Source organism: Pholis gunnellus, assembly GCF_910591455.1.
Source record: "Pholis gunnellus genome assembly, chromosome: 23".
NCBI classification, from domain to species: Eukaryota; Metazoa; Chordata; class Actinopteri; order Perciformes; family Pholidae; genus Pholis; species Pholis gunnellus.
In genome coordinates, this window is record NC_136550.1 from 6,379,325 (window position 1) to 6,405,225 (window position 25,901).

The 25,901-nt window shown below is 46.0% G+C and overlaps 3 protein-coding genes across 3 annotated transcripts; all 3 read right to left on the reverse strand.

Moving 5' to 3' along the window:
• Positions 1 to 374: 374 nt before the first annotated feature.
• acadvl (acyl-CoA dehydrogenase very long chain) lies at positions 375 to 8,975 on the reverse strand. Its single transcript, XM_079185242.1, has 21 exons — positions 8,890 to 8,975; positions 8,592 to 8,671; positions 8,419 to 8,488; positions 7,155 to 7,226; positions 6,843 to 6,915; positions 6,675 to 6,739; positions 6,425 to 6,559; positions 6,179 to 6,323; positions 5,819 to 5,948; positions 5,573 to 5,698; positions 5,294 to 5,492; positions 4,776 to 4,880; positions 4,509 to 4,595; positions 4,195 to 4,257; positions 3,147 to 3,248; positions 2,754 to 2,851; positions 2,208 to 2,280; positions 2,007 to 2,079; positions 1,742 to 1,814; positions 1,518 to 1,593; positions 375 to 1,390 (listed from the first exon to the last, which is right to left on the reverse strand). The coding sequence occupies exons 2-21, from the start codon at positions 8,663 to 8,665 to the stop codon at positions 1,253 to 1,255; spliced, it is 1,977 nt and encodes a 658-aa protein (XP_079041368.1). The 5' UTR covers positions 8,666 to 8,671; positions 8,890 to 8,975; the 3' UTR covers positions 375 to 1,252.
• Positions 8,976 to 9,904: 929 nt separating this feature from the next.
• dvl2 (dishevelled segment polarity protein 2) lies at positions 9,905 to 21,240 on the reverse strand. The gene is made up of 15 exons (XM_079185187.1): positions 20,704 to 21,240; positions 17,249 to 17,318; positions 15,806 to 15,960; positions 14,560 to 14,669; positions 14,247 to 14,376; positions 14,050 to 14,140; positions 13,872 to 13,941; positions 13,643 to 13,782; positions 13,222 to 13,298; positions 13,046 to 13,113; positions 12,823 to 12,957; positions 12,601 to 12,732; positions 12,214 to 12,390; positions 11,674 to 11,898; positions 9,905 to 11,574 (listed from the first exon to the last, which is right to left on the reverse strand). Exons 1-15 carry the CDS (start codon positions 20,862 to 20,864, stop codon positions 11,009 to 11,011), a joined length of 2,307 nt encoding a protein of 768 aa, XP_079041313.1. The 5' UTR covers positions 20,865 to 21,240; the 3' UTR covers positions 9,905 to 11,008.
• A 1,328-nt stretch (positions 21,241 to 22,568) lies between these two features.
• Positions 22,569 to 24,737, reverse strand: LOC306714556 (uncharacterized protein; the record flags this gene model as incomplete). The annotated part of the gene is made up of 2 exons (XM_079184600.1): positions 24,716 to 24,737; positions 22,569 to 23,305 (listed from the first exon to the last, which is right to left on the reverse strand). Exon 2 carries the CDS (start codon positions 23,220 to 23,222, stop codon positions 22,569 to 22,571), a length of 654 nt encoding a protein of 217 aa, XP_079040726.1. The 5' UTR covers positions 23,223 to 23,305; positions 24,716 to 24,737.
• Positions 24,738 to 25,901: the final 1,164 nt, after the last annotated feature.

Genomic DNA, 25,901 nt, shown 5'->3' on the forward strand with positions numbered 1-25,901 from the left:
GTGCCTACGTGTGAACAGGATGGAGGGTTCCTGGCACTGAAAGCGACCAGCAGCTCTCTGCTGGCAAAGCTCTTACTGGCCGCCCTCTTAAGGGTTAATTCCCTGGTAGAGAGAAGTGAAAGCTATGTTGCAAGTTGTTTTGTTTAAAACAGAAACAGGAAGTCAGTTTGGCGGGAAGGGGAGCAGAAATGCATCAAACGGGGATTTTTGTTGTTATCTTTTTTTGCTGAGTTTCATTAATTCAGTTTTTTTTCAAATTAGAAAAGCTTGAACAAGGAGACAAATATTATACAGAAATAAATATTTAAGGACTATCTGGATTTTACAGAGACAACAGTTGTATTGGAACTATATATTCAAGAGACAGGAAAACAGACGGATCAATAGATACTTTATTTATTAGTCCCAACAGGTAGAACTAAAAAGCTCAAAGTAGATCTGCACAAACAATGACTCCAAAACAGTGGAGTCACTGTCAGATAACACAAGAGGCATTTGATCACATCGGTTATTCAAGCACGTCTTCAGTCAGAAGATAACCAACTTAAAAGCAGCAGTTTGTCACTGTACGAGTTATAAAAAGGAAAGAATGTGCAGATCTAGTTCCAAGTTTTACGGTTGATTTGACAACAGATTAAAACAGTAGTACCAGATATGTAGACTAACAGCTAATCTCCTATAATTACAGTTAATGATGCCCGATACCTTCAGCAGAGAAAAACACTTTAGAAGTCAGTGTGATGAGCTGAGCATTTTATCATCATCTTAAGTCACAACAGGAACAGCATCTGCAGACCGGTTTCTAAGGCGAACGGTTTTTGCTTCTGACATTAACGTTTCTGTGATGAGCGAAATTCACATGCAGAAAAGGCATTCAAGTACATAGAAACCCACACTATTATATACACGTGAACACAATTCAGATACGTGTATCAGTCATTTGAGATATCTGTGTGCATCAATGAAAAATAGCTAAAAACAGATTAGTTCCTCTGTTAACTGGCCTCTTATAGATTCAAAATCCAGCCCAAACTCTGGAAGTCTCGAGTCGACATTAAATAAATAAGTGACAGAAAAACTGGTTCACAAAGACGCCTGAAATTGATGCGATGCGAGGACGCCGGTGTGTGATGGAGCAGTTATGGCGATAACAACGTCTGAGAGAACTTGGCATACAGGAGCCTGAACGTGGCTAGAGATACAGAAGAGTGAAGAAGAAGCAAACAGAAGGGTACGAGGGGGGGGGGGGGGTTTAGAAGCCCAGAGGGTGAGGAGCCACCACTCCCCCGTTCTCCACCACGGCAGCAGAGATGGCCCTCAGGTTCCTGTAGAGTTGTCTGGACTCAACGGAGCTCAGGCTCTTGATGTCCCTCATGATCCTCTCGTGAGCCTGAGGGACGGAGGAGCGGTAAATACAAATTGTTTTACATTTGCTATTGTAAAAAAAAAAAAAAGGTACAGCCTCCTCATATTAGACATTTCTGTCCGTGTCTCTGGCGTTGAGTGTAGGATCTTACCTCCACACACCAGGTCTCACACAGCATCTTCTCATGCTGAGCTGAGGCACTGCCCTGACTCAGAGAGCGTGAAGCTCTGCAAGAGAGAGGGAAATAAAAACACACAAAGAAATGTTAGTTTAGACCACAGAGAAAGTGAGTGGGAGTGTGAAACGAGAGAGCGAAACTGGGTCAGAGAAAGACGGGAGTTTGATGATTATGTCCTGGTTTTAATGTTTGCATACCTGGACAGGACCACCACCATGGCGTACAGGTCGATGGCACAGTCCGCCACTCTGCTCAGGACAAATTGTTCATCTGCAACAGAACGAGTTGAGTTAGAGATCGAGATGGTTTGTTTCGAGGAGAAGCATTCCCAACGTCTGAGATGACGCCAAACCTGCACCAGTTGGGGATTTTTTTTTTCTTCTTTCTACTGAGCACCCCACAGGGTTTCCCCTCACTTTCACACACACACACACACACACACACACACACGCACACACGCACCAATGATCTTCTTTCCGTGTTTGATCAGCAGCTCCTCGGTGACCGCTCCAAACTGTTCGATGGCCTTAGTGGTCTAGAAATAAAACGTAAATCAAGAATCAAAAGGCAACAAAGCTAAAAAAAGTTCCCCGTCATATCATGAGCAAATAAATGCTTACAATAAAAATTATATCACACACACACAACACAAGTTTAACGCACCAGTTCTCCGCTGTGGGCCAGCTCAGGATGTACCGTTCCCTGCAGCGTCAGGCCTGTGCTCAGACCGGCCTTTCTACAAACAACAGAAGAAGACCGTGTTACACAGTAGAATGTCACAACATCTCAGTTATTATGAAGCCAGAACAAACAGCACAGCTTCTCATCTGTTTGTTCTGGCTACAACATCTGTACAGCCTGAAAATTAGGCTTAAATACGTCCCGTGTACTGTGGACAGCGGGTCACACTTACATTAGATCTGTTCCCTCTTCAAACTAGAAGCACCATGTGGAAAAATCCACCCGCATCACTGTTAGAATTCTGTCATATGTCATATTTTATTATAGCGTGTGTAGTAACGCTGTAACGCAAGGAATCCAAATTTCACTGCACAGGTCCTTGAAGGCAGACTTGAATCAATAAATTGCATCATGTATTGTGCGTCGCAGGGGGAGTCCCCGTCTCCCACCGCTGAGGCGCTTTAGCCCTTCCTGCCCCCCCCAGACAGGAAGAGACAGTGAGACGTGAGAGTGAGAGAAAGGTCAAACCTTTTGGCTCTCTTGGTGAGTTCTCCAGCGAGCAGCCCGGCGTTTCCGATGGGGTTCTTCAGGGCCTTCTGTAAGCTCTTCAACTGGATGCCAGCGTTCTGGAGGGGCAGACATGATTCATCAGTGTCTATTGCTTAAAGTGCTCGAAAACCTTTTTTCTTAATCAGCTTAAAAGGGATTGATAAGTCCCTGAGTGCTAACAAACACAGATCCTTTGTGTAAAACAAGTAAAAGGAAGTGGCTTCATCATCACCGGTTGGTAAACCCACAAGACTCCACGACCAGTAGCAGGCAGAAATCACTTCCTCTCTACAGAACCTCTGTGCTTTTCCCACAAAGACATCGTCGGATCACTAAGTCTGAGAAAGAAACGACAAAGATGTTTGATTTCACCTGGAAGCCATTGAGGGCCACAAAGAGCCTCAGGATGTCGTTGGTGCCCTCGAAGATCCGGAAGATTCTCAAATCCCTCACCACTCTCTCCACTCCAGCGTCCTGAGGAAACAGAATCACAAAGATGAGGATTATATTCGCATATTGAGCAACTAACATGAGGCATAAACTGTGTTATTTATCATAACTCGCGTATAGTTGACAGTTTGATCTCAGCTTCTCTCACAAGTTAAAATTAGGCAGGGAAAACACAACAAACAGGAACAGAGAGCATCTATATTCATTTCTGTAGCGGACGATGTGTTTTGTACAGAAGAGCAGAAATGGAAACTTCTCATTCAATTTAAACCCTGAGTCAAAATGTTCACTGAAACATCTGTACATATAAGTGTAATTCGGAAGCTTGAAATTTTCCGATTCTATTGAAATCTTTAGTCGACGCTGGAGGACTTTTTGAGATTCTTGTGAACTTCTTGGTTGTTGTTTTTTTTACCTGAGGAAACCAAAAACGTGGTGTCTGTGTTTTCAGAGTGTGAGCCAACACGTGCAGCAACCACACAGGCAACGTATATAGGAAACAACACCAATGAATGTGTATGTGGTTTGTTTGTTTGTTATCGCTGGTGCGTAGATTGCTCTGATCCATGCAGGGCTACTGTAGTAAATACAATGAAGTCAGTGATGACTGCAACTAGAGGCTGGCTGTGCTTATATACAGCAACTACGGTTCAGTAACTATTCAGACCCCGGTTCAGTTGTTAAGTTTCTAAAATGGCTCCTGGGTTCTTGGAGAAGTTCCTGGAGTGATAACGGGCTTCTTAACCCAGAAGAGGGACAGTTTGGTGCCAGAGAGGAAGTCTATTAAAGACCCAAGTCAAGTTTCTTAGGTCAAGAAGCTGCTTTTTAGGAATTGTAAGCATATGGTCGCATCTGTTTTTTTTTTCAATAACTTGGAAAACAAAGTGATGAAACCATTAGAATGTGCGTTTGTCCCGTGCAGCTTCTCTGCGGCGTTTGAAATGGAACAGGACGTGGACCGAGCGCTCACCTTCATGTAACCCATGCCACCCATGATCTGAACGCACTCGTCAGTCACGCTCCACGCTGCCTCCTGCAACGAGTAAAACAAAAAAGCACAATCACAGATCATCTTAAATCAGGAAACAAGCAAAGACACTAATTCCTCTTTCTACCACACAGTCTTCCACAGAAAGAGGAACATCAGAAGTATTTTTAAAAAGAGGTGCTGTGTTCCCCCAGAGCACTTACGAGTGTTACAATAATCAAAAAGTAGACGCAAAATAATGCAATTATTCAATTACAGGTAACTATTCATGTTCGACCCATGATATGAAATCTTACGGAGGCAAAGATCTTGCTGATGGCCGCTTCTATCTGGAACTCCTTGGCTCCACTGTCCATGTTGCCGCTGATCATGTAGGCCATCGACTGCAAAGAACACACAGAAGTAAGTGAATTTATGACGCTGGTTCACGTTGAAGTGTTCAGCACCAATACACGATAGTGCGAAAGTGCAAAAGTGGTTTCATTTGTGCTCAAAACATTTCGTATTTACGCTGGTGTTAGTGAAAAACCAGCTGTGATAAATGTTGATCCCACTCGACCGACCTGAGTGACATACTGCAGCATGGTCATGCGAGCCACCTTCTCCTGGATGACTCCATAGTTGTGGATCTTGCTCCCAAACTGGGTTCTGTTGGCTGCGTGATCCACCTGATGGAGAGAGGACAATGGCGACACGCCTTTAATACATCGCTACCGGCTGTGTGACAGCATCGAACAAACTATTTTTGCCGTCTGGTTTTTGTGCATAAAGAGAAAGTTTGGCGAGCAATCTTGTGGCGAGTTAACCCCAACTGGTGACACCGAGTTGATGTGAATGTTTTGAGAAAAACAACAGATGTGACCAGAGCACGTTTTGAATCTTCAGCGCCTGTAACCTCAGCAGGAAATTGCTCAGCAGAAACAGGCCGCGCTGAACTAAAAGAAGGGAAATTTCCTACAGAACCCACAACGAAGTAAATGCACGACCGAAAGAGGGGGCGGAGCGGAGACAACGCAGTTACAGAGCAACGCAGCCGATGGGAGAGAAACGCTCGTCGTCTTTGCCGTCTACGTTCACTCACAGCTTGGTTGATGACTCCCTTCATGGTGCCGGAGAGGGCGGCCGCCATGCCGAAGCGCCCGTTATTCAGGATGTTCATGGCCACCTTGAAGCCCTCGCCCAACTCGCCCAGCAGGCAGTCAGCTGGCACGCGGACATTATCAAAGTAGACCTCGGCTGTGTTGGACGCCTTGATGCCCATTTTCTTCTCTGGAGGGCCGCTGTGATAAAGAATAAATATATATATCATGAGCCCACAAAGTGACATCAAACAAACAACCTAAAGAAAAGATGTGCTCACCTCGTGACTCCTCCAAAGCTCCTCTCCACCACGAAGGCCGAGATCTTGTCCTTCATCTCGCCGGTCTTGGGATCCTTCATGGGCGTCTTGGCGAACACGGTGAAGATCTCAGCCAGACCTCCATTGCTGACAAGTGGCATCAGATTAGGGAAAGACACAATCAACTTTGAGCCATTACTTGACAAATTGCACAACGTCGCCTCCTTGTGGTGAAAAGAACTGTGATCATGTACGCCGTGTCCTCACCTGATCCAGATCTTGCTTCCACTGAGGGTGAAGTACTGTCCGCAGGGGGACTGCACAGCCGTGGTCTTGATGGAGGCGGCGTCGGAGCCGCTGGCTGGTTCGGTGAGGCAGAAGGCCGCCATAGTCTCACCTGGAGGGACACACACACACACACACACACAATGATTAAGCAGCTCTACATTCTTCATCAGAATATGTTCCTTCTCAATGTAATATGAAACAAAAGATGCAGGAGTGTGTGCACTACGCCTCCTGGTGTGGCCGCGTTTTGAAATCCGACGTAGTCGTACACGGTTTCGGTCTTTTCATGGGGTTTGTAGATATGAATAATACAGAAGGAGAACATAACGAGTGGCGTACCAGTGGCGAGCTTCGGCAGGTACTTCTCCTTCTGGGCTGGATTCCCAAAGAGCAGAATTCCCTTGAAGCCGATGGACTGGTGGGCGCCCAGAGTGATGCCGACGCCGAGGTCATAGGTGCCGACGATCTCAACCAGCCGGGCGTACTGCAACGTCGAGATCATCCCATTAGACGCGCTGCAATTGCCCGTTTAGCTACACACAGTAATGTCGTGAAACAACCTTAAACGTAGTCGAGCAGACGCACCTGTGTGTTGGAGAGGCCGAGGCCGCCCAGGTCGGCCGGCACCTGCAGGCCGAAGGCCCCCATCTCCTTCAGGCCCTCCATGGTCTGATCCTCCACCTTCTCCAGGGCATCGTTCTTGGCAGCGTCGTTCACCTCCTGCTCACAGGAAGCAGAAAGACAGAGGGTGAGGGGCCGAGCATAAAAAGGTATGTAAAAGAAGTCGTGAAAACGTCGTCATACAAATTCATCCAACGACATTATTTGAAATTACCAGAAAGAATTTGTCGACGGGTCCCACGAGCTCTCGGAGAAACTGCTCCTGCTCTTCATTCATGACTGCGGCAGACACACAAAACTTATTGTAGTTCATTTTTACAGAGCTTTTTTTTTAATGAAACGCTGACATTTGTTCGAAAAGATATAACCTCGTCAAATGTACCTGAGGGGTAGGGGAACACCTGGGCAGTCGCGAGCTGTCCCTTGAAAATGTTGACGGCGTATGACTTGGATTCCTGCGGAAAGTTACGTCATTATTACTGAAATAAACATTTTGGTAATTCATTGGATGTGTTGAGACATCCATGGCGGCGTGCATTAAAACTAAACAAGGTGCAATTCCTAAAAAAGGTCAAGGCAAGTAACACAAGTTGATGTGAACCAACCATGGCTAATCAGGTTGTTTTGTTTAAAAACAATAACACTATCTCGAATAAAACAATTCTATAATAATAGTAACTGAGAATTAACATACAGCAGCAACCATCGTCTTTTTCACTTTAGTGGCAGTGTCACTGCCGACTGCCGCCTCCTTCTCCAGCACCGCCTGAAGAGAAAGAGCAAAACAGTTAATCAATGCAGTAAAAAAATAAGCTTTGTTAATACATTCAGTGGCTAGAATCCAGTGTTGTGAGACAAAGTAAATGAACGAAAGTTATTTTTTCCATTTCCAGCCAGAGCACCAGCTGATCTCAAGCACTAAGTGGGTGAGAGGTGATCCCAAGGACACCACCAGACAGCTTAGTCACCGAGCAGCTGCTGTACTCTGCATTTAGTCTTTAAATGGAAAACAATGGCGGTTGAACGTCATTGAGGTTTTGAATGAGACACAAAATGTACGTAAAGCCCTGTATTTATTTAAAATTATTATATAGTGATGTACTCTGTTCTCATTTAAATACCTTTCCTTGTAGGCTGACTGAATAACTGTATAGTTCTATTAAGGCTCATGTCGACCAGGAGTCATAGCTGAGAAGCTTATGAAAATCATTATTTTCCGACATTGACGGAAATAATAAACAAAAATGTGAGTTAAGGGAAGCAGCTGTGCTGGGAGTTTGGTTATACGGACATAACATTGCATATTTTTGTGTTGTGTAAGTGTGGCATCCACTTGTAAACCTCTCAGTACTACCTTCAGCACCTTAAAGCTGTCGTTAACAGCAGGCGGAGCCTCTACGGCCAGGGTGTGCACAGGTGTGCCTCCTAGAGTGATTGGGATTTATTTGTTTACACACCTCCCGTTCCAGCTGAACCATGCACCATGATGAAGGTCCTTTGGACCGAAAGCAAGAAAGTGTTCTCTGCATAGATTTTGAGTGTGCGGGTATCTATTCTACCACTTATACGGATATTTAAAATGTAAACTAATACTGTAAATGTAACTCCTGATGATCAAACAGGAAGAATCTTCAACTGCTACACAAAGTAAGAAGAGAGCATTTTGTGACATATTTGCCCACTGTGGGTATGCAGCAGTGAAAAGCTCAACATGGTCTGAACCCTGTCTGGACAGCAGAGTGTCACCCACATCCACGGTGTCACCTTTACAAGTCACGTGACCAGTGAACTTTCCCCCACTTCCAGCGGGAGGGGAAACGGGGACGCTGACGTTATGTCAGCCACCCACAAGAAGGACAATACACACAGCATGTAACACACACATCTGACAAATAGTTGGTATGAATACGTTTTATAATGTTAGGTTAGGCCTATATGTCCCTGTAGTGTTTCCGTACCTCTGCAGCCTGGCTCGCGTAGAGACGTTTGTTTTGTACCGCAATGACGGCTCCGGCATGTCGCTGTCCTCTGAAGAACAAACAATAAAACAAGAATAAGTGTATTTAACTTGCAATCTCTCGTCCAGAGACGACGTGTTCAATAATAGCTTCAAAACGTTAGCTTTACCTACCCAGACAGCACGGGAGGAATCCTGAGAATGGAGCCGCACAGCGCGGAGGACTGGCTCACTTTACGAAGCAGCATAGTGTTCTTTTGTTTAACACACACACACAAAGTTAACAAAGTTTAAATGAACAAACAGATTAGCAAACGTAGACAGAAACAAGTGACAGCGACGCTAAGCTAGCCGTTACGTCACGACGTTGGTTTGATATGTAACTTGTCCAGTTTTGACTAAAAGCATTAAAAAACAACATAAAATAATTGTATTCTTTCCACAAAATAACAATAAAATCGATATTACACACCGATAAACGTTGTAGGTGTAGATAAGTTCCTTGAGTCCGTCCAGTACCCAACTGTTCCTCCAAATGACCCAACGTATAGTCGGTTCGCCGGATCTTGTCTAGCCGCGGTGCTTCTTGGGATATGTAGTTGTATGATACATAACGTCTGTTTACGTAGTCAGTTTGAATGCAGAGAAAAAGAGTGTTTGTCGGACTTTCTCGGTGTTTGTGAAACGGGTCTGACTGAGAGAAAACCTAAACATTAACTTTACAGACTCTGTAATAAATAAAATAAAGTAATAAAATAGTATATTCAGCAAAAATAAGGAGCAAGGTCAGTCAGTCATTGATACAATAACATGTCAGCAGTACTTAAATGGACCTAAATGAACTAATTCATATACTGTTGTCTACTTTACTATAATAAGTTAAGAACGTAATCGATCCCACACCAGGGAAATTTAATTGTTACAGCAGCTCAAAGAAGCAAGTGATTGAAATATGTAACATGTCATAAACGATCATGTTAAAATAAAATGTGAATATAGCCGTTAATAAAAGCCGAGTAAAAAGTGCAAAATTAACATCTGCAATGTAGTAGTCATATATACTATATATATATAGTTGTCGAGTAAAAATAATGTACCACTGGCGCCTCCTTAACGACAATATAATTGATTATTTATGAATGACTATTGGTGCTTTCATTAAATATCTATTATGCATTTGATGCAGGTAGATGTGTGCATTCAATTAACTCAGCTAGAAAAGTCAGAAAAAGTTTATAGAATCATAAGACTTAACTGCAGCCTTTTGAATCATAAAAATTAAACAATATTATGCTGAAAAAGGTATTAAGATCCGCATAAAGTATGTGCACCGTGTCTACTAGTCTGACGCATTTAGTTGGATTTAGTTGAATTCAGAACTTCGGTTTTCTGTCAGTGACCGCTTATTTACAAAAACTGAGAAACCCAAAAGTTGTTCCCCAAGTCTCATGTCCCTCTTAAAACAATGAAGCCTGGACAGCTTGTAAGTATCAAATTTATTCTCAAGTACACAAACAAAAGGTGGCGATATGAAATCAAACAATGTGACACCGTCAGTCGTTCTTTTTCTTTTCTTTTTTTGAAATGTTGAATCTTCATTTAGCACCTTAATAGTTCGGTTATACATGATTTATATAGTCACTCATACAAAAAAAAAATGAAATGGGTGAATAAGGCAAGTCAGTTACATAAAAATAAGCATGGGGGGGGGGCATTTGGATCACAGTTACTTAAGATATACACTGAATGTAATCAAGAAGTACCACTCAGCGTTTTGTCTGCACGTTATTAGTACCGTTGAGCCGTTACAGTCCCAAACCGTAAACTCCTGACGACGACTCGGCCTCGACAGTGATTACTAAACACAAGTTCACCTGACATTTTTTGGACCTATTTTCTTTTCACATTAGAGCTCGCTGTTCTGTATTGTTTGCATTTACATAGGAGATATATATACACAGAGAAGATCATTGTCAAACAATGCTGGAACAAAAAGGAGTTATTTTATGTACCTGGAGTGTGAAAATGTCGCTAAAAAAAAAAAATGAGTAAGGCACTCAATATAGTCCCGTGCTGCCAACCGATCTGGCACGATGAACCAGATGTTGTGTACAGGATTGCATCCTTTTCAAGTACGCGGTGTACCTGGCGCCCTCTAGTGTTAAAACTGTGGTCCGTGCGCTTCCTGGGTGGACAGCTCTGACATTCATAGCTGGTTTGTTGAAGGTGCTTCCCTTCCTAAAATATTGGATTTCGGTTTTGGGGATTTTGAAAAAGCCAGGGTGCTGAGCAGCTCACCACTGAGGTAAGAAAGTAGAACTGGTCTTTCTGGATTTAGGTTTTGGAAAGATAACCATTATGTAGTGGATTTTAATAAGAGAAAATGCATTGAGATAGTCAGACAACACCCCAATTCTTCGTCAGTGTTTAACCCTGTTCTCACCAAATTTGTAACAAGTGCCCTCAATCCAATAGGCACTTGTGAGCTCAAAAGGCTAACCACCAGATCCGCGTCAAAACAAGTGTGAACCGTACACTACCTTCACATGAATGGTCACTCAACACCACCGAGACAGAAACAACAACAACATCTACATGACATCCACGAAGAACTCGCTGGGGTTCCCCATGGCCAGGTGGAAGGACTGGCGAGAGGCAGTCAGCTCGGGGGGCACGGCGCCCAGGTCGCGAGTGGGCGGGGCGCCGGGTGGCCCCCCTGGGGTGGAGGAGGGGAGCGGGAGTAGAGTCGGGTGCATGGGGCCCGTGGCCATCTGCTGCGTGTGAGGAAGAGCGTGCGCGGCCGCCATGGCCGGGTGCGCGTGCTGGGGCACCATCATCACCATCATGGGGTTGTAAGGGAGGATGCCCGGCGGGTAGGGAGACATGTGGGGCTGCTGGGGGATGCGGTGATGATGAGAGCGCTGGGAGGAGGCGTGGCTGTGCTCGCTGGGCGCGGCCGAGCCGTGGCCGCGCCTCAGGCTGCTGCGGGTGGAGTACTCGGATTCGCTGCCGCTGCCGGAGCGCGAGTCGGCCCCGCCGCCGCCTTCTACGCCCGCGCCCGAGGGAGATTTCTCCCCTCCGCCCACGGTGCTGCCCGGGCCTTTAGTGCTACGACGTCGCTCGCCCTCGCTTCTCGTCGAGCCGCTGCTCCGGCTCCCTGAGGGGGGGGGGGGGGGCGGAAAGAAAATGCGGTTAGATGAGATGTACAAAATACACACGAGTCGTAGTCAGCAGGATGATCGTGGTCTGCGCTCGCCTTCGCTGTGCTGGCTGCCGGTGCTGCCGGGGGCGTAGCTGTAGCTGGTGAGCTCGTGGTACGGAGGCGGCTGGCTGGAGAAGGCATGCGTCGGGTAAGGCTGATAGGGGAAGGTGTGCATCATGGGCCACGGGGAGGCCCCCGGGAGAGGCAGGGGGGCCAACGTGTCCTGGTCCGAGGCCCCACTGGAGCCGTCGTTGTCGTTCAGGGAAAGGTTGGCCATGTCTGGGTGGGAGATAAGAGGAGATGAACAACGGGTGGAACATGTTTATACGTTATGTGCGTTAGAAATCAGACCCAAGAACAGACTAAACGTGTATTAACTGCTGCAGTTTGTGGACACTTTTGTTTTTTTATATTCATTATGACATGATTTCTGGAGGTTCCAAGTTCAGGGATGGCAGAGCAATAAAGAAATTCTTCCATAACCGAAATGTTCACGTGATTACAGTCACCAGTGTGTCCACAAAAGGCATGTGTGCAAATGTGATTACATGCAACATCAATCCTTTGACGTCGACGGTTTCCCCAGTTACTCACAGTTCTCACAGTCGCTCAAATCTCCGAAGACGTAGTAACACTGTTCGGAGAAGGTGATCTTGTTGACGGTGTGCCGGATGAAGCCGGCCTTCAGCAGGTTGCTGGCGTACTTCCTGGCTTCCCGGCGGTCCTGGAACCCCTCGATGTGGTGGAAGAGCCACTCCACTACGTCCGAGCCTGGTAAGGAAATCATTGTGACAAAGATGCACAGTATACTTAGAAGCTTTCATTTCAAAAAGCACAACATGGACAAACGGGTTATGTAATCTCTCCTTGTGATTCAGTTGCAGGTGATTCCAATTAAGCAGATGCACGTCGGGGGTTTTCCCCTTGTAGAAGTCCTGTGAGGCACGGAAAGCTCATGTAACTAATGTACGCTCGTCTTACCGAGGAAAGCGTTGGGGATGGTGATCTTAAGCCACATGCGGTCCCTGACCTCCAGACCGGACTCCGGCGAGGCCATGGCCTTGGCAACAGATGCCATGTCAGAGTGCAGGGATAAGTTGAAGTCATCGAAACCTGAAAAGAGACAGAAGGGCATTTTAGGGAAGCTAAAGAGGAAATGATTACTAAAGAGGTGAAATCCGGGTCAAAACAAGAAGCTCTCACGTTCGGTCTCGGTGACGGAGGAGGAGGAGGTGATGGTGCTGAGGGAGGAGCTGCCCGGGAAGGGGGGGTAGACCCCGGTCATAGCCACGGAGTGGCTCACCCACGCTGCCGGGTCAATGGGTCGGATCGGCTCGTCTGCAGAAGAGAAGAGGAAAGCGTTACCGACGGCAGAGTGCTACCAAACAGGGGAATAAACAGGAAAAGGGGGCGGCTCTGTACTCACTGCGAGGCAGAGTGAAGTAGCCCTGAGGAGACGGGTCCCAGCACTTAGCCACCGTCAGGATGATGGGCCTGGAGAACACCACAAGGCATTAGAACCACCGGTACCAACTTGTGTACGGACACAACGTGAAAGATACTGTCTGATAATATTAACAATGAGGAAAGACAGCGACTCACCCTGGCTTGTGTACGATCTCCCTCAGCACCCGCACTGCATCGTCGTTACTCATGTTCTCAAAGTTGATGTCATTCACCTTTTAAAAAGAGACAAAAGATTTGAGTTAGTCCGACAGATAAGTACAGATAATATGATAATGGGCAGATATTTTGATAATTGAATAACCATTGAAGTCATTTCCTTGTTCCAGCTTTCTATTTAAACTTTTTACCGTCTCATTAACTCCGCCAAGAACACCAAAAGGAATAAATTACAACTGAATTAACATTGTTTCTAAGCTGGAAAAGATCCCAAATTGGGCGTCACGATGTCTAATAACTGAAAGCTCCACCGGAATTCAGAAAAACACATTCATTGGAACAGTCCTTAAAAATAAAACCCCTCCCTTTGATGTCGGATGAACCCTTTGATCTTCCTCACCTGCAGCAGCATGTCTCCAGGTTCGATGCGTCCGTCTGCAGCCACAGCTCCTCCCTTCATGATAGAGCCGATGTAGATGCCTCCGTCCCCCCTTTCGTTGCTCTGGCCCACGATGCTGATGCCCAAGAAATTGTACTTCTCTGTGATGTTGAGAACAGTGTTAACACTACACATGTAAAAAAAAAAAAAGAAAGTGTAGTGCAGTATTTAACATCAGGAGTTTACAGACCCATGTTGAGAGTGACGGTGATGATGTTCAAGGACATCGTGGAGTCTGTCACGCTGCTGAAGGAGGAGGCCTGGAGTGGGAAAAACACAAAATGACCATGAGATCCGCTTACACACCCAAAATACCACCTCTGAGCAAACCATGTTTAAATACAGAAAGGTCAGAAGATGGTACAAACCCTCTCCAGACGTGGTGGGCGCTGTTTCCTGCGTCTGCGGTGGCGTTTAAGGAGCCTGGAGGCGGTGCTCTGCTCTGTTGCACTGCTGAACCTACGAGTGTCAACAAAGAAGAGAAACATGGCGTCACAAACATTTAAGAGCCACAAAAAAAAAAAACTTTCCAGTTAACTGTCCCCGTCCTCCATCGCTCCCTCACCTGCTCATGGTGTCGTCGTCCTCGGAGTCGCAGAAGCTGGTGGTTTCCAGCTCGCTGCTCATCACCGTGCTGGAGCTCTCGTAGCCCGCCAGGTGGCGCTCCAGTCGAGTCTGGCCGTTCATGCGAGGCCCTGAGAACACAGCCGAGACCAGAGGGGAGATATTCATGTTTGCTCACGTCAGCGTTGACAAACATTCCTCCACTTCTCGACATTCCTGATTATATCACTTATTCATTGTTTGGCTGTTGGGAGCGGGCCAAATCGCGCTCGTAAAAGAGCATTTTTCATTCTTTGTGGTCTGCGGTTTCTCACCGTGTGGCTCCAAGCTCTCTCTGTGCCGGGGTCGCTCCCTCCTGAAGGAAACTACAGACTCCGTTTCAGTCTGGTCGTCCAAGGTCTCCACACTGCCCGTCGCGTTGGGGCTGAAACAGACGAAGCAGCAGCAACAGTAAGAAACAGAGCAGGACGGAACTGATGTAAGAACTTTACCAAAGTTATGTCTCTTTTTCCAGATGTGGTATTCGTATAATAACCAATAAACTTCTTTTAGGACTTATGATGGACGATTTAGAGAAGGAAAAAAAGGATCAAAGGTTTGAGTCCATCATGCTGTGCTCACTGGACTGCACTCACAATGTCTGTATATCGTACTCACGCTCAACTTTTATTACCTTAAACCTAGTTTAGTACTCATAATAAGCTAGTATCAGCAGATGTGTGTGTCTAGCTCTAATTTATGGCAAAGCCACTTCTGCCGCGGTCACGTGTGAACACTTGTCACATCCACAGCTGGTCACAGGCCAACATGCATGTAGCAACAAGCTAATGCTCCAGTGAGCCTCCGTAGAGGGCCGCAGACTTCAGTACCATTAGCACACAAATATGCTGATTACATAGGAAGACAGAGAACGCCTTGTGGTTCATGATGAAAGCAAGAGAAGAAGAAAAAAAAAAAAAAAAAAGACCCTACAATTTAAATGACGTTTCATTTTCCAGTATGAGCGTCGGTGTTGTTCCGGCTCCAAAAGAAACGCAGCATGGAAAAGAAACCGGCGCGGTTCATTCTCCAAAACCACACGTTTAGTGGAGTTAAATAGTAAATTGTTTTAATTTGAAATTGGATTCAAAATCCATCAGGCGACCGATCCTGCAGCCACGGGAGACGAAAAGGGACGACGTCCAAACACGAGAAGTGGAGGAGAGCGCTGCAGCCGGGATGGGAACTCCTTCTGACCCCGAAACCAATCTCAAAAGAGCCCCATAAACTATGTGTAAAAACATATTAAAAATCAAGATTATGTATGTTTAATGTACTGAAAGCTGCTCCCAGAACACGTCAATAACAAGGGAGGCACCGCCTGAGATCAGGTTCAAATGAGCTGTAGTATTCCAGCTATTCTTGTAGCAACGCGATACCGGGAGTGTATGAGATACATTCAGGAAAACAAACAGTATCGATATTACAGCTGTGGGAGACGCTCAAGTTTTTGAGTTGGTTTTTGGGCCTCGCGGTGCCCCTCTTTAGGGTAAATGTATAATGAGTGCGTTCTTTGCTTACTGGAAGGAGGGCGGCCTGGAATCCCCGATGCCCCCGGTCCTCTCCGCGGGCGGGGGAGGGAGGGGCGGAGGAGGGGGCGAAGGCTGGGTCGTCGTTTCCACGGGAGGAACCACCGCCACCGGAGGCTCCGCTGTCGGAGTGTCCGAAGATACCAACTGGAAGAGACAAAACGGAAAGAAAGAGATAACGAGATGCGGAGTGGAGAGAAATTGGCACAAAACTAAAAAGAAAAAAGATGGTGAGAGGGAGGAGAGAGGGTGAGAAAAAGGGAGAGGACTGAAAGGAGGAGCGGGGTAAGATGTCAATTACTTTGACACACAAACAATGTACTCTTTTCAGACGGGCGTCTCGAGGGCATACTGAAACGCTATCCTACACTTAACCCGTCTCTCCTCGTTTATACGACAACGGTGCCCGGACACACACGGAGGGAACGCACATCAACAATTAGGACGAACACCAAACAGCATCCAGTTACACGGACCATGAAAACACACGCAGGGAGGGGACACGACGTAGCGAAGACCTAAAGAAAAAGAAGGGCGTATTGGGCTGAAATATGACAATGAAGTAGTCTTCTAATGCTGTAACTTTTGGGACATTTGGTGCCCTTAAAGAAGCTTTGCATTCCCCGTCAAAATAACTTAAGCTAATGGAGTCTTTCAGGCCGAGTCTCCCACCCCCCACCCCCACACACACACTAATGGCGGTGAGACTATGAAACGCCCGTCTTCTGGGATCCCTCCATCCATCTCGGCCCACGGATCACATATCAGTCCCTCTGGTCTACCGAGCTTTGTTCCCCCCCCCTCCCTCCCTCCTTTAAAGCCTTCTCTCCTTCTTATGCACTTAACAGATGCGTCGGACTCCAACCTGCTTATCCGACGTTTTTTTTGTCTTTATTCAAATGCTAACTCTCGGGGTGAGGGTACAACCACTGAGGCCCTTCTACTGGAGAAATGGAGAAGTATGGAAAACTGTACCTGGCAACCCCGCCGTACTGTAAACAGCAACACGCTGTGCGCTGCTGGAGCGTCGATTAACAACGAGAGAAGTTAGAATATGTCACATTTCTAAAGACTTAAAACAGAAACACCAACCATGCTACCAGTACTGCTGTTGGCTACGGTGACTCAAGACTGTGGCTGTGGATCATCTGATGCACGATTCTGCAACGTTAGTGGCTCCGATTTGAAATGAATTGCTTCATTTTATTGCTGCTCGTTAGGCCAGATGATGAGTCTGAGGGGGGAACGAACGTGGTTTCTGGAAAACAGCCTCTGGCCGCTGAGGCTGCCTGACTTTTAGGATAAAAAGGCCAGCTTTCTGAAATTTTCCCAGAAGCCTCAGCGGGACATTATTGAAATGAGGTCATTTACAGATTCAGAGCAGTGGTCACCGGTGAAATCTATTTATACACGCGGCAGGTTTATCGCTTCTTACCCATGAAACCACTCGGCCGTTGAAACATGGCAGCTTGGCGCTGTCGTCGGAAATCTCTTCCTTCACCACCCTGAAAAGGGAAAGAGAGAGACGGTGAGGCTCGGCAGGTAGACGTTGCTCCAGCTTCATAACATTATGGGATGTCTGAATGCTACGGTGGGATGAAGGAATGAGGGCTGAACACAACTCAGGGACATTAAATAGTTTACATTAAATATATATATATGAGGCTTTGACAACAACATGGCTGAACTAAGTCTGATGCTGGGCTCGGTTCTAAAATGTGTTTTGACAAGCTGTTCTTGTCCGCTTGCCATATTCCTTTGTACATGCGTTTCCAGATGTTTTATGCATCAGCCTGTGGCTAATGCAGCGGACTGAAGAGGCTCTAGTCGAGTAATACTTGAGCTTAGGTTAACTTTAGCTTTAGGTCAGGCTTAGCTGAGCATTTAAAGCAACCGGTCACGCATTCACAATCAATGTGCAGCATAAAAAATGTACAATTATATCACTAAATATACATGAAAATACACATAACAACAATAAGCTCTCAGTAGCAGCCACTGCGAGAGCCCAGCGTCCACACGGCCAACGCTCCTTAAAGGCAACACATCCGTCTGTCCATCCTTCCCTCCTCCATGTTTGTCAGAAAGACAAACACTTGGCCTCAGCTGTGTAACTCCCCCCCCCCCCCACACACACTATGTTATTACAGTACTGGGACAGGAGGGGCTGGGCACTTGTCTGCTCCAACTCCTTCAAAAGTTTCCAGCTTCATCTGCCCGTGTGCCTCCTCTCGGTCAGGCTCCACCGGGCTTTCGTAAGCAGCTGTTTGAGAGCTGGTTTTGTGGGCGAGTGTTAGCGTACGGCCACATTGTTGTGGGCACGGGTGGGGGTGGGGGGGGGGTTCTGTTACATGATGATTTAGCATGTGAGAGCTGCGTGTGTGTGTGTGTGGCTACCGAATGCTAGTTAACAAACTCGTTTCGTCTCTCTCTGCATCCAGACAGCAGATGAACAGATGCAACATTCTTCTCCCGAGAGCATAATTGTCTTCATTCCTCGGCCCCTCCAAACAAACAAGTGACCAGTCGGAAGTCATTTCACACACACTTCAAATAATGCACAAACAACCCTGAGATATGCAGAGACATGTTGGACCCCCGTCCCCCCGTCCCCCCGTCTCTTGCTACTATCAAATTCTTTCACACCCGACACGGCATCGCATGTCTACCAATAATCTCCCTCATGCAGCTCCCCGATGGCGGACGTACACAGGCGAATATCTAATAACTGGGAGTGAACACGACCCCGCTCTTTCAACCCGTTTCCTCTCCCCTGTGGAAACCCCTGACACCCAGCAAATGGCCTCAGTCCAGCCCCAGGTTCCCAGCACCGGTCCACGGATCTCCCCCCACTGCCACACACACAGCTCGACAGCTGGCCTCATACCAGGGGAAATGAAAACACACACTATTACACACTCCTCTCCTGGGCCGGAGAGAGAGAGAGAGGGGGAGAGAAAAACGTCCCTGCTTTGATTGGACAGCTGACTCAGAGCTATGTTTGAATATATTTATTTAAATGAGAGAGCGTGATGCCAGGCTGCAGGACTTCAGTTTAGAAGTGGGGATTTTTCTGCCCTTATAGTCTCTTTGAAAGACTTTTCCTTGCTCTGCCGAGTGAGTTCGGAGGACATTTCTCCTTTTGGAAAAACACCAACAAAGTGCACACAGTGCTCTAAACATGTCCTGTCCAGTTACACAGGGACACGCTCCCAATTAGACCGCTAACTCAGAAACTACACTGGTGACTGTGGTACGGCTAGTCAAGATAAAATAAATAATGGAGGCGGTGAAGAGTGTTTTAGGCGTAAACACACGGTTGCCGGTTTATTAGGTACGCGTATCTAAACCCAACGAGTCTAACGCGACACTGTATGGTCATTTCGGGAGGTTGTTGCTGAACTCTATTGCATTACAGGGACACAAGAGGAGCGTCTATCCGTGGAAACATTACTAGCCAAACGACTGGAAATGTGCATTCTTCACAATTTTACTACATTTGTTTGGCCAAACAATTAAAATCAAAGAACATGGTTGAGAATATTTCTGTGCAATCACAGTGGACACAATTTAATTTGTGCATACAAGAAGAGTTTACGTGACAACACTGACGAAAGGCTGTCCTCTTTAGGGCTACAAATGACTATTTCCACCGTGTAACACCTACTTTATGAGTATAAAACTGTCAAGACGCCAAAACACAAAGCTCCCAGAGCCCAACAGCCACGTCCGAACCCCTCACCAGCAGCTCACCTCATTTGGGAAACTGCATTCTCACTTGATAAATAACCGAAATAGCGATCAACACATTTTTGCGGTTTGCACCGACTGATTACTCAACTAATCATTTCAACAAGCCAACGCCAGACGTGGAGCATCTTTACACTCGCTCTCTGAAGTCAGTAACTGGTGTCGTCGCTATTATTGATTCAAACGCTGTGCGTGCAACTCTGTCCAGGCCTAATGTGAGGACATCTCCTCCATTTCATCTGGGGGGGGGTTTTGAGCTGATGTTGCAGCTTCCTTGACTCCGATTGGTGCCATCCAAAGAGGAACAAGTTTTAATACTCATCCAAAGACTATGATGCAGTTAACAGAAGCCCAGAGGGTTTCACTGGGGGGGGGGGGGGGGGGGTGAACCACAAACATGCATTCTTCTGCAGTAAAATGCACAGCAGCTATAGGCAGAAGAAGATGAATTGATAGAGAGGAGACAGCTCTTTCTGGAGGAGTGGATTGGGGAGAAAAGGAAGGGAGGAAGCTAGGGGGAATGAAAAGGATGGCTGGCAGGCCAAAGTGTTAAAGAGGGGGGGGGGGACAAAACCCTGGCTTCAGTCCCGAGAGAAAGAAAAGGCGAGGATTTCACAAGATGATGGACTGAAGGAAGCAAGGGAGGGAGGGAGGGAGAAGGATTAGGGCAAAGGAAAGGAAAGCAGCAGGGACAGGGAATGCCTCCCATTGTAATGATGATGTTTCCTGAGAAATGTCCCAGCCTCCATAGCCTTATTATTTATAGACCCACTTATATATACATTCATCACTAGTCATGATCACTTCTGAGTAGGGATGTGTTGGTTGAATGGCGACCTGCACGAGCAGCTTTACTTAAGTTTAGAAGTTTATTCCTTCTGGGACAAATACACGACAGCCGGTCACGAGATAGGATTGCACGACTTTTGTAAAACAGGCGTTTTAATAAAGTTTATTTTGAATTAGCCAAGCTTTTTAGTGCGAGGTCACTGCTCCTCCACGCAGACAATAAAAAAGGCACATTTAAAGTATTGTTTTCCAACAACAACAATTAAGTATCTCGAGCTTTAATAACTTTTATTTGCATGCAAACCACAAATATTCCCTTCTTAAGAAAAAAAAAAGTCCCAGCAAGCTCACCCGAAGTCCTGGTCCATAGACTTGAAGAAGAATTTGTAGTTCGGCTTGTTCAAGACCTGTTTAAAATCCAGCAAAGTGATATTTTCCGCAGCGATGGGTATCTTCACCAAATACGGCGTCTCCTCTTCGTCGATGTGGTAGATTATTTTGGTTTCCGCCATCTCTGCGGTCTGCTTTTCTCCCAAAGCTGGAAGTCTCTCCCCCCCCACACACCCCACAAGAAGCGCACTATACGAGGCGAGGTGGCGTCAACTTGGTCGGGTAGTTAGCTCGCGGCTAGGTGGCTAACGAGACTCGGCTCAGAGGTGAAACGATGATGGCCACTGAGATTTTTTTTTCGGTCCGAGCCAGAGGACGTGAACGCGTACAGCCTGCTCTCTCTCTCTCTCTACCGACTGTTAACAAAGTAAAACTCTCGCGCTGCCCCGCATTGTTACCGAGGGGCGAAAGAAACGACGGAGCCGCTACATTCACACGACCTATCGTTCACTACCAACAACTTTTTCCCCCAACAAAAACATACAGGGGAGGGGGTCCGAAAACTTTTCACCACTTTTTGCGAGCCAACGCGGCGTGTGACGTAATCACGTAACCCCCCCCCCCTCCTTTTTCTTTTACGTACTCCTCCAAACACCTCCACCCCCCCACCCCAACATTTGTATCAGCAATACTAGAGTGTACAAATACTCTGTTATAAGTTCTGCATTACAAATATTATATAATATTAACTATACTTAAAAATAAATGTAATGGAGTAAAAATACAATACAATAGGTACAATATTTGCCTTCAAAATGTAGTATAGTTTCTAAATTGTATTTAAGTACGGTATTTGAGCGAATGTATTAGTTACTTTTCACCACAAGAAATTCGTATTAGAAATAATGTATTTATAGGATAAGCAACTATTACATAACATAACCCACCTTGTTTTTATACTGTTCATTAAAAGCCTCTGTTACCCCTTTTTGTTATGGTTTGTATTAAGAAATATAGTTATACGTTAAAACATTTGTAACTACCGCTCTCAGATAAATACAATATGAGTAAAAAGTACAAGAGTAGGTGAAAGTATTAGCTAAGGACAGATTATCAACCGGGCAGCCTCGAGTCCCAGACCTCTAAGAGGTCCCAAAGGTCCTAACATTTCAATCAGTTACTTTAATGACTGCAAATTTATTTCGGATAATGCTAATAAATATAAACTGAAATGACAGAGGTCTCAAGGCAAATCGTTCTTTATTACCCATCTTTGTCAGGGGCCCTGTATCAACATTAAATTCCACCAAATTACAACAAACAAGCAATGAAGCGCTTAAGGGGCCCACAACAATTTTGCAAAGGGGCCCCTAAAGCAACATCAGACTACCTGTAGCTACCACATACAATTGAAACTTTGGTATAAACAGAATATGTTTGCTGTAATTTATACCACAAAAGAAATCAATCAATCCATATATGATGAAACAAATACACACTGCCAATCTTTGGTATAAGCACCCGACACACTGTACATGTGTTACATATAAGGTAGCTTTATTCATGTGTGCACTGGCAGGACAGTCTTCAGCTGCATAATAACAAACACAGAGAGTGAAACTTCATGAAACCTGAGAGAAGACGACATATTTAGTGTTTAATCCTTTATTTACAGTCACCAAGTAAACCACTAGAGGGAACTCTTCATCAATCCATCATCAATGAAAGAGCAACAGATATGCAGTACAGTGAGTGGTGTATGTATTATATAAATAAAAGTATAATTTGAGTTGATCCCATAACTATACTTTACTTTTACAGTGTGACTACATCATGACTCTAACAACTATATCTGCTATAAAAGAGGATACAAACCCTGTTTTCCTTTAATGTTTCCTGTTAAAAAACTGCGGCCCGAACACCACCACGACCACGCAGGTGATCACGAACAGCACCCAGAAGGTGACGGCCAGCACCTGCACCCGGAACAGCGTGTTCTTGCTCTGCTCTATGACCTCGTCTTCGCCCACCAGGCCCGGCGCCACGCCGTACGGCCTCTCCGGGTGCATCTGCTGCACCCGCAGGCTGACGGTGGGCAGGATGATGAAGCGGGCGTCTCTGCTGTCGCCCTCCAGGGAGAGCACCACTCTCTGGGTGACGGTGGCCAGGCGCGTCGCCACGGCCACGGGCAGGCGGAAGGCCACGGGGGGCAGCCCGGCCAGGATGCGCGAGTTGCAGGGCAAGGAGAGGGCGTCTCCGGTCTCCAGAGGGGTGAGGTGGCGGCAGAGGGGGCAGGGGAGGGCTGGCGTGCTGCTGGCGGCGTCGAGGGGCTCGAGGGGACACAGCTGGATCCTTTTGAGGCACTCGGTGCAGAAAACATGGAGACACTCCAGCATCCGGGGGCATTTGTTGTACTGGTTGTACTCCTGGTAGCAGATGGGACACTCCACATCCATGGGCTCCCCCGGGATGGTGCTGAGGCTGAGCGCTGCAGCAGCTGGGTCCCCCTGCTGGGAAGCTGGGACAACACCCCCCGTCATGGTGGGAGGGAGGGATGGAGTTGGGTGCTCAGGGATGGCAAGATGCAACTTGTGGATGGATCTTTAACAGAAGACGGTAAAATCTGTAAAGAGAAAATAACCTTTACTAAGACGAATAGAGCCCCAGAGGCTTATGTGGCTTTTTTAAAGGGCAGGATCTGCTCTCCCTGGGATGCCGCTTTGTTTTATGGACAGATTCCACAGCCCATGAGTCATGGGGTTCATCCATTTAACCACACAGCCATCCGCTGTCTAACCATTACCTCTCACAATCACCCTGAGTCCATGTGTGCTGGCCTGCTCACTCAGATCCTGTCCAGGAAGTATGGGAATAAAAAATATCAAGAAAAGCTGTAAAAGGACGTAATGAGTCGCTGTAATGATGCTATATGCATGTGTGCACGTCCACTTTTCTCCACTCACATAAGCTATTATTTTAAAAAAGGGCCACTCCATTGATTTTAGTGAGTATTATTCAGTCTGAAAAAACGGTTTTATCTTCGAGAAAATAACCCCGATGATGTCATTTATCTCGGTTTAGACTTTGGACAAACTGAAAGCACGGTGTTTGAAAGATGTGTCTGTTTAGAGGGTCTAACTAAACACACGTTTGAGTTGCATCACGTGAAATGTATATGACCCCAACGTTTTGGTATAGCTTGACCTTTACCTGAGACTAAAAGTGAGAATCTCGGCTTCATGGTGTGTCAATTTTGAGCATTCATTTGTAAATTAGTTTCAACTTTCAACAAAATAAAAGTTGTTGGAGTGGCCCTTTAACACGACGGAACATTTGAAAAGAGGATATTGAATAATTGTAAGCTGCAGAGCCTGGTAGACAAAGAGTTTGCCACCAAGAGTTAGGTAAAAATAGATTGATGCTACTTCGTTCAATAGAGGGCTGCAGCCAGTTAGCTTAGCTTAGCACAAAGACTGGAAACGGGGGGGAAATCTAGCCTGGTTAAAAAGATCCATCTAACCTCAAAACTTGTTTTTAATCTTCAGTTTTTGTACATCATTAGGCTACTTGTTTTTCCTAGTTTTATGCTAAGCTAACTTGCTGCTGGCATTAGATTTGCTTTACTTTTCTGACACTTTTGTGTTGTTGTTGTTGCTGCTCACATGGGACAACAACCCAAGATCACTCATGGGGGGATTGTTGCTAAGCAGATGGAGTCTCCTTTGAATTGGTCCACGGCAGCACATCGCCTGAAACCTTTTTCTTTCACAAGTCTACTCTAGAATCAGAGCAAAAATAGAACTTCAAATATCATTTACACCAACAATAAGCATTTTTGCTTTCCTCCAAAAAAATCACAATATATGTAACATGCCTGTTGTGAAAGGGTAAGTTTGAAACCAGCCCTGAACGGCTGCTCCGTATAACCAAATGAGCTCTGTAGCATTCAGGCCATCAGGGTTCAGTAAGATTATATTGAGAGAAACTGGCAGCGATCCATCTCGACACCTAAGATGATAAGAGAGCCACTTACCGCACACGCCCCTTTGATCAGTGCCCACTTTGATGCTCGCCTCCGACCCCTCTCACTGTGCTCGCTGCTCCTCATGTTGGTACAGATCTCATCCTGGCGGGGTGTCTTCCTCCCTCTTCTGCGTGCACATTAACCACTCAAATGTCTACCTTAATTATCCCGTATGGCTATACGAGGCTGAGGCTCGACTTGCTGGCAACCCCCTCCTGTTTCTTTTTGCTCCTTCTTAACTTGATGTTACTCGTCCTCCTCTCTATCCGCCGGGTCCCCCTTGGGGGCATCTCTGTGGTTTGCTCGGCAGTAATTAAACCCCCGGTGACGTGAAGGTAACCAGGAGACACAAAGGCAGAAAATGACAGATTCGGAGTCGACTTACTCGACTCTACTTGCGTATTATGTTGTCATGCTTCCACACAGTCAGCATATGTTAAAAATAGCTGTGCGAATCAGGGTGCAGTTATTAACAGCCTTACATGTTTCGACATGTTCTTTTTCATATTTAAAAACCAGCGCACAGTCCAGTGGGAGCCAATGACTAAAAACAAGGGTAAATAAGTTGCATGTTCAGAGCGTGGTGAGTGAATTATTGACAGATACACATGATAACCTGTATTACGGTACTTGTTGCACCCGATTGAATGATTTCCTTGTTGACAGCTCGGCCTGTAGATGCAGACGCCAACTCAGCTATTTTCACTGTCACACCGACTGAACTCTGTGAACAAAACGCAGCTATAGTAAACTGACTTTCACAAGATTCAAAACTGATTATTGGGATGAAATGAATGTGCTGAGCTTGAGTTCCTCTGAGGTGAAGCCTGATATACTGAGGCGAAGACTTTGTGACGTGATCTTTAAGCTTTCAGCCAGAAGTTACGAAAAAGAACAGACCAGACACACGGTGTAATGAGAATTGTTCCTATATGTGGGATAGGACAGTTTTACAACCATCAGACCAAGCTGAAAGCAGGAATATTGTTCATCCTGTTTATAAAGACATCCCTCCTTTAAACGGTAAATGATGGTCGACAAAATCCACAGTCTTTGTTCTGTAAACTCTGAAGTTCTGAAGTCTTTTTAGTACCACATTCCCGCTTTGTGTTACCGTCTCTGTGCTGCGTCTCAGTAAAGAAACCCTGTGAACGCACACATTTGTACTTCATTTGTATAACTCAGGCTGTTGAAT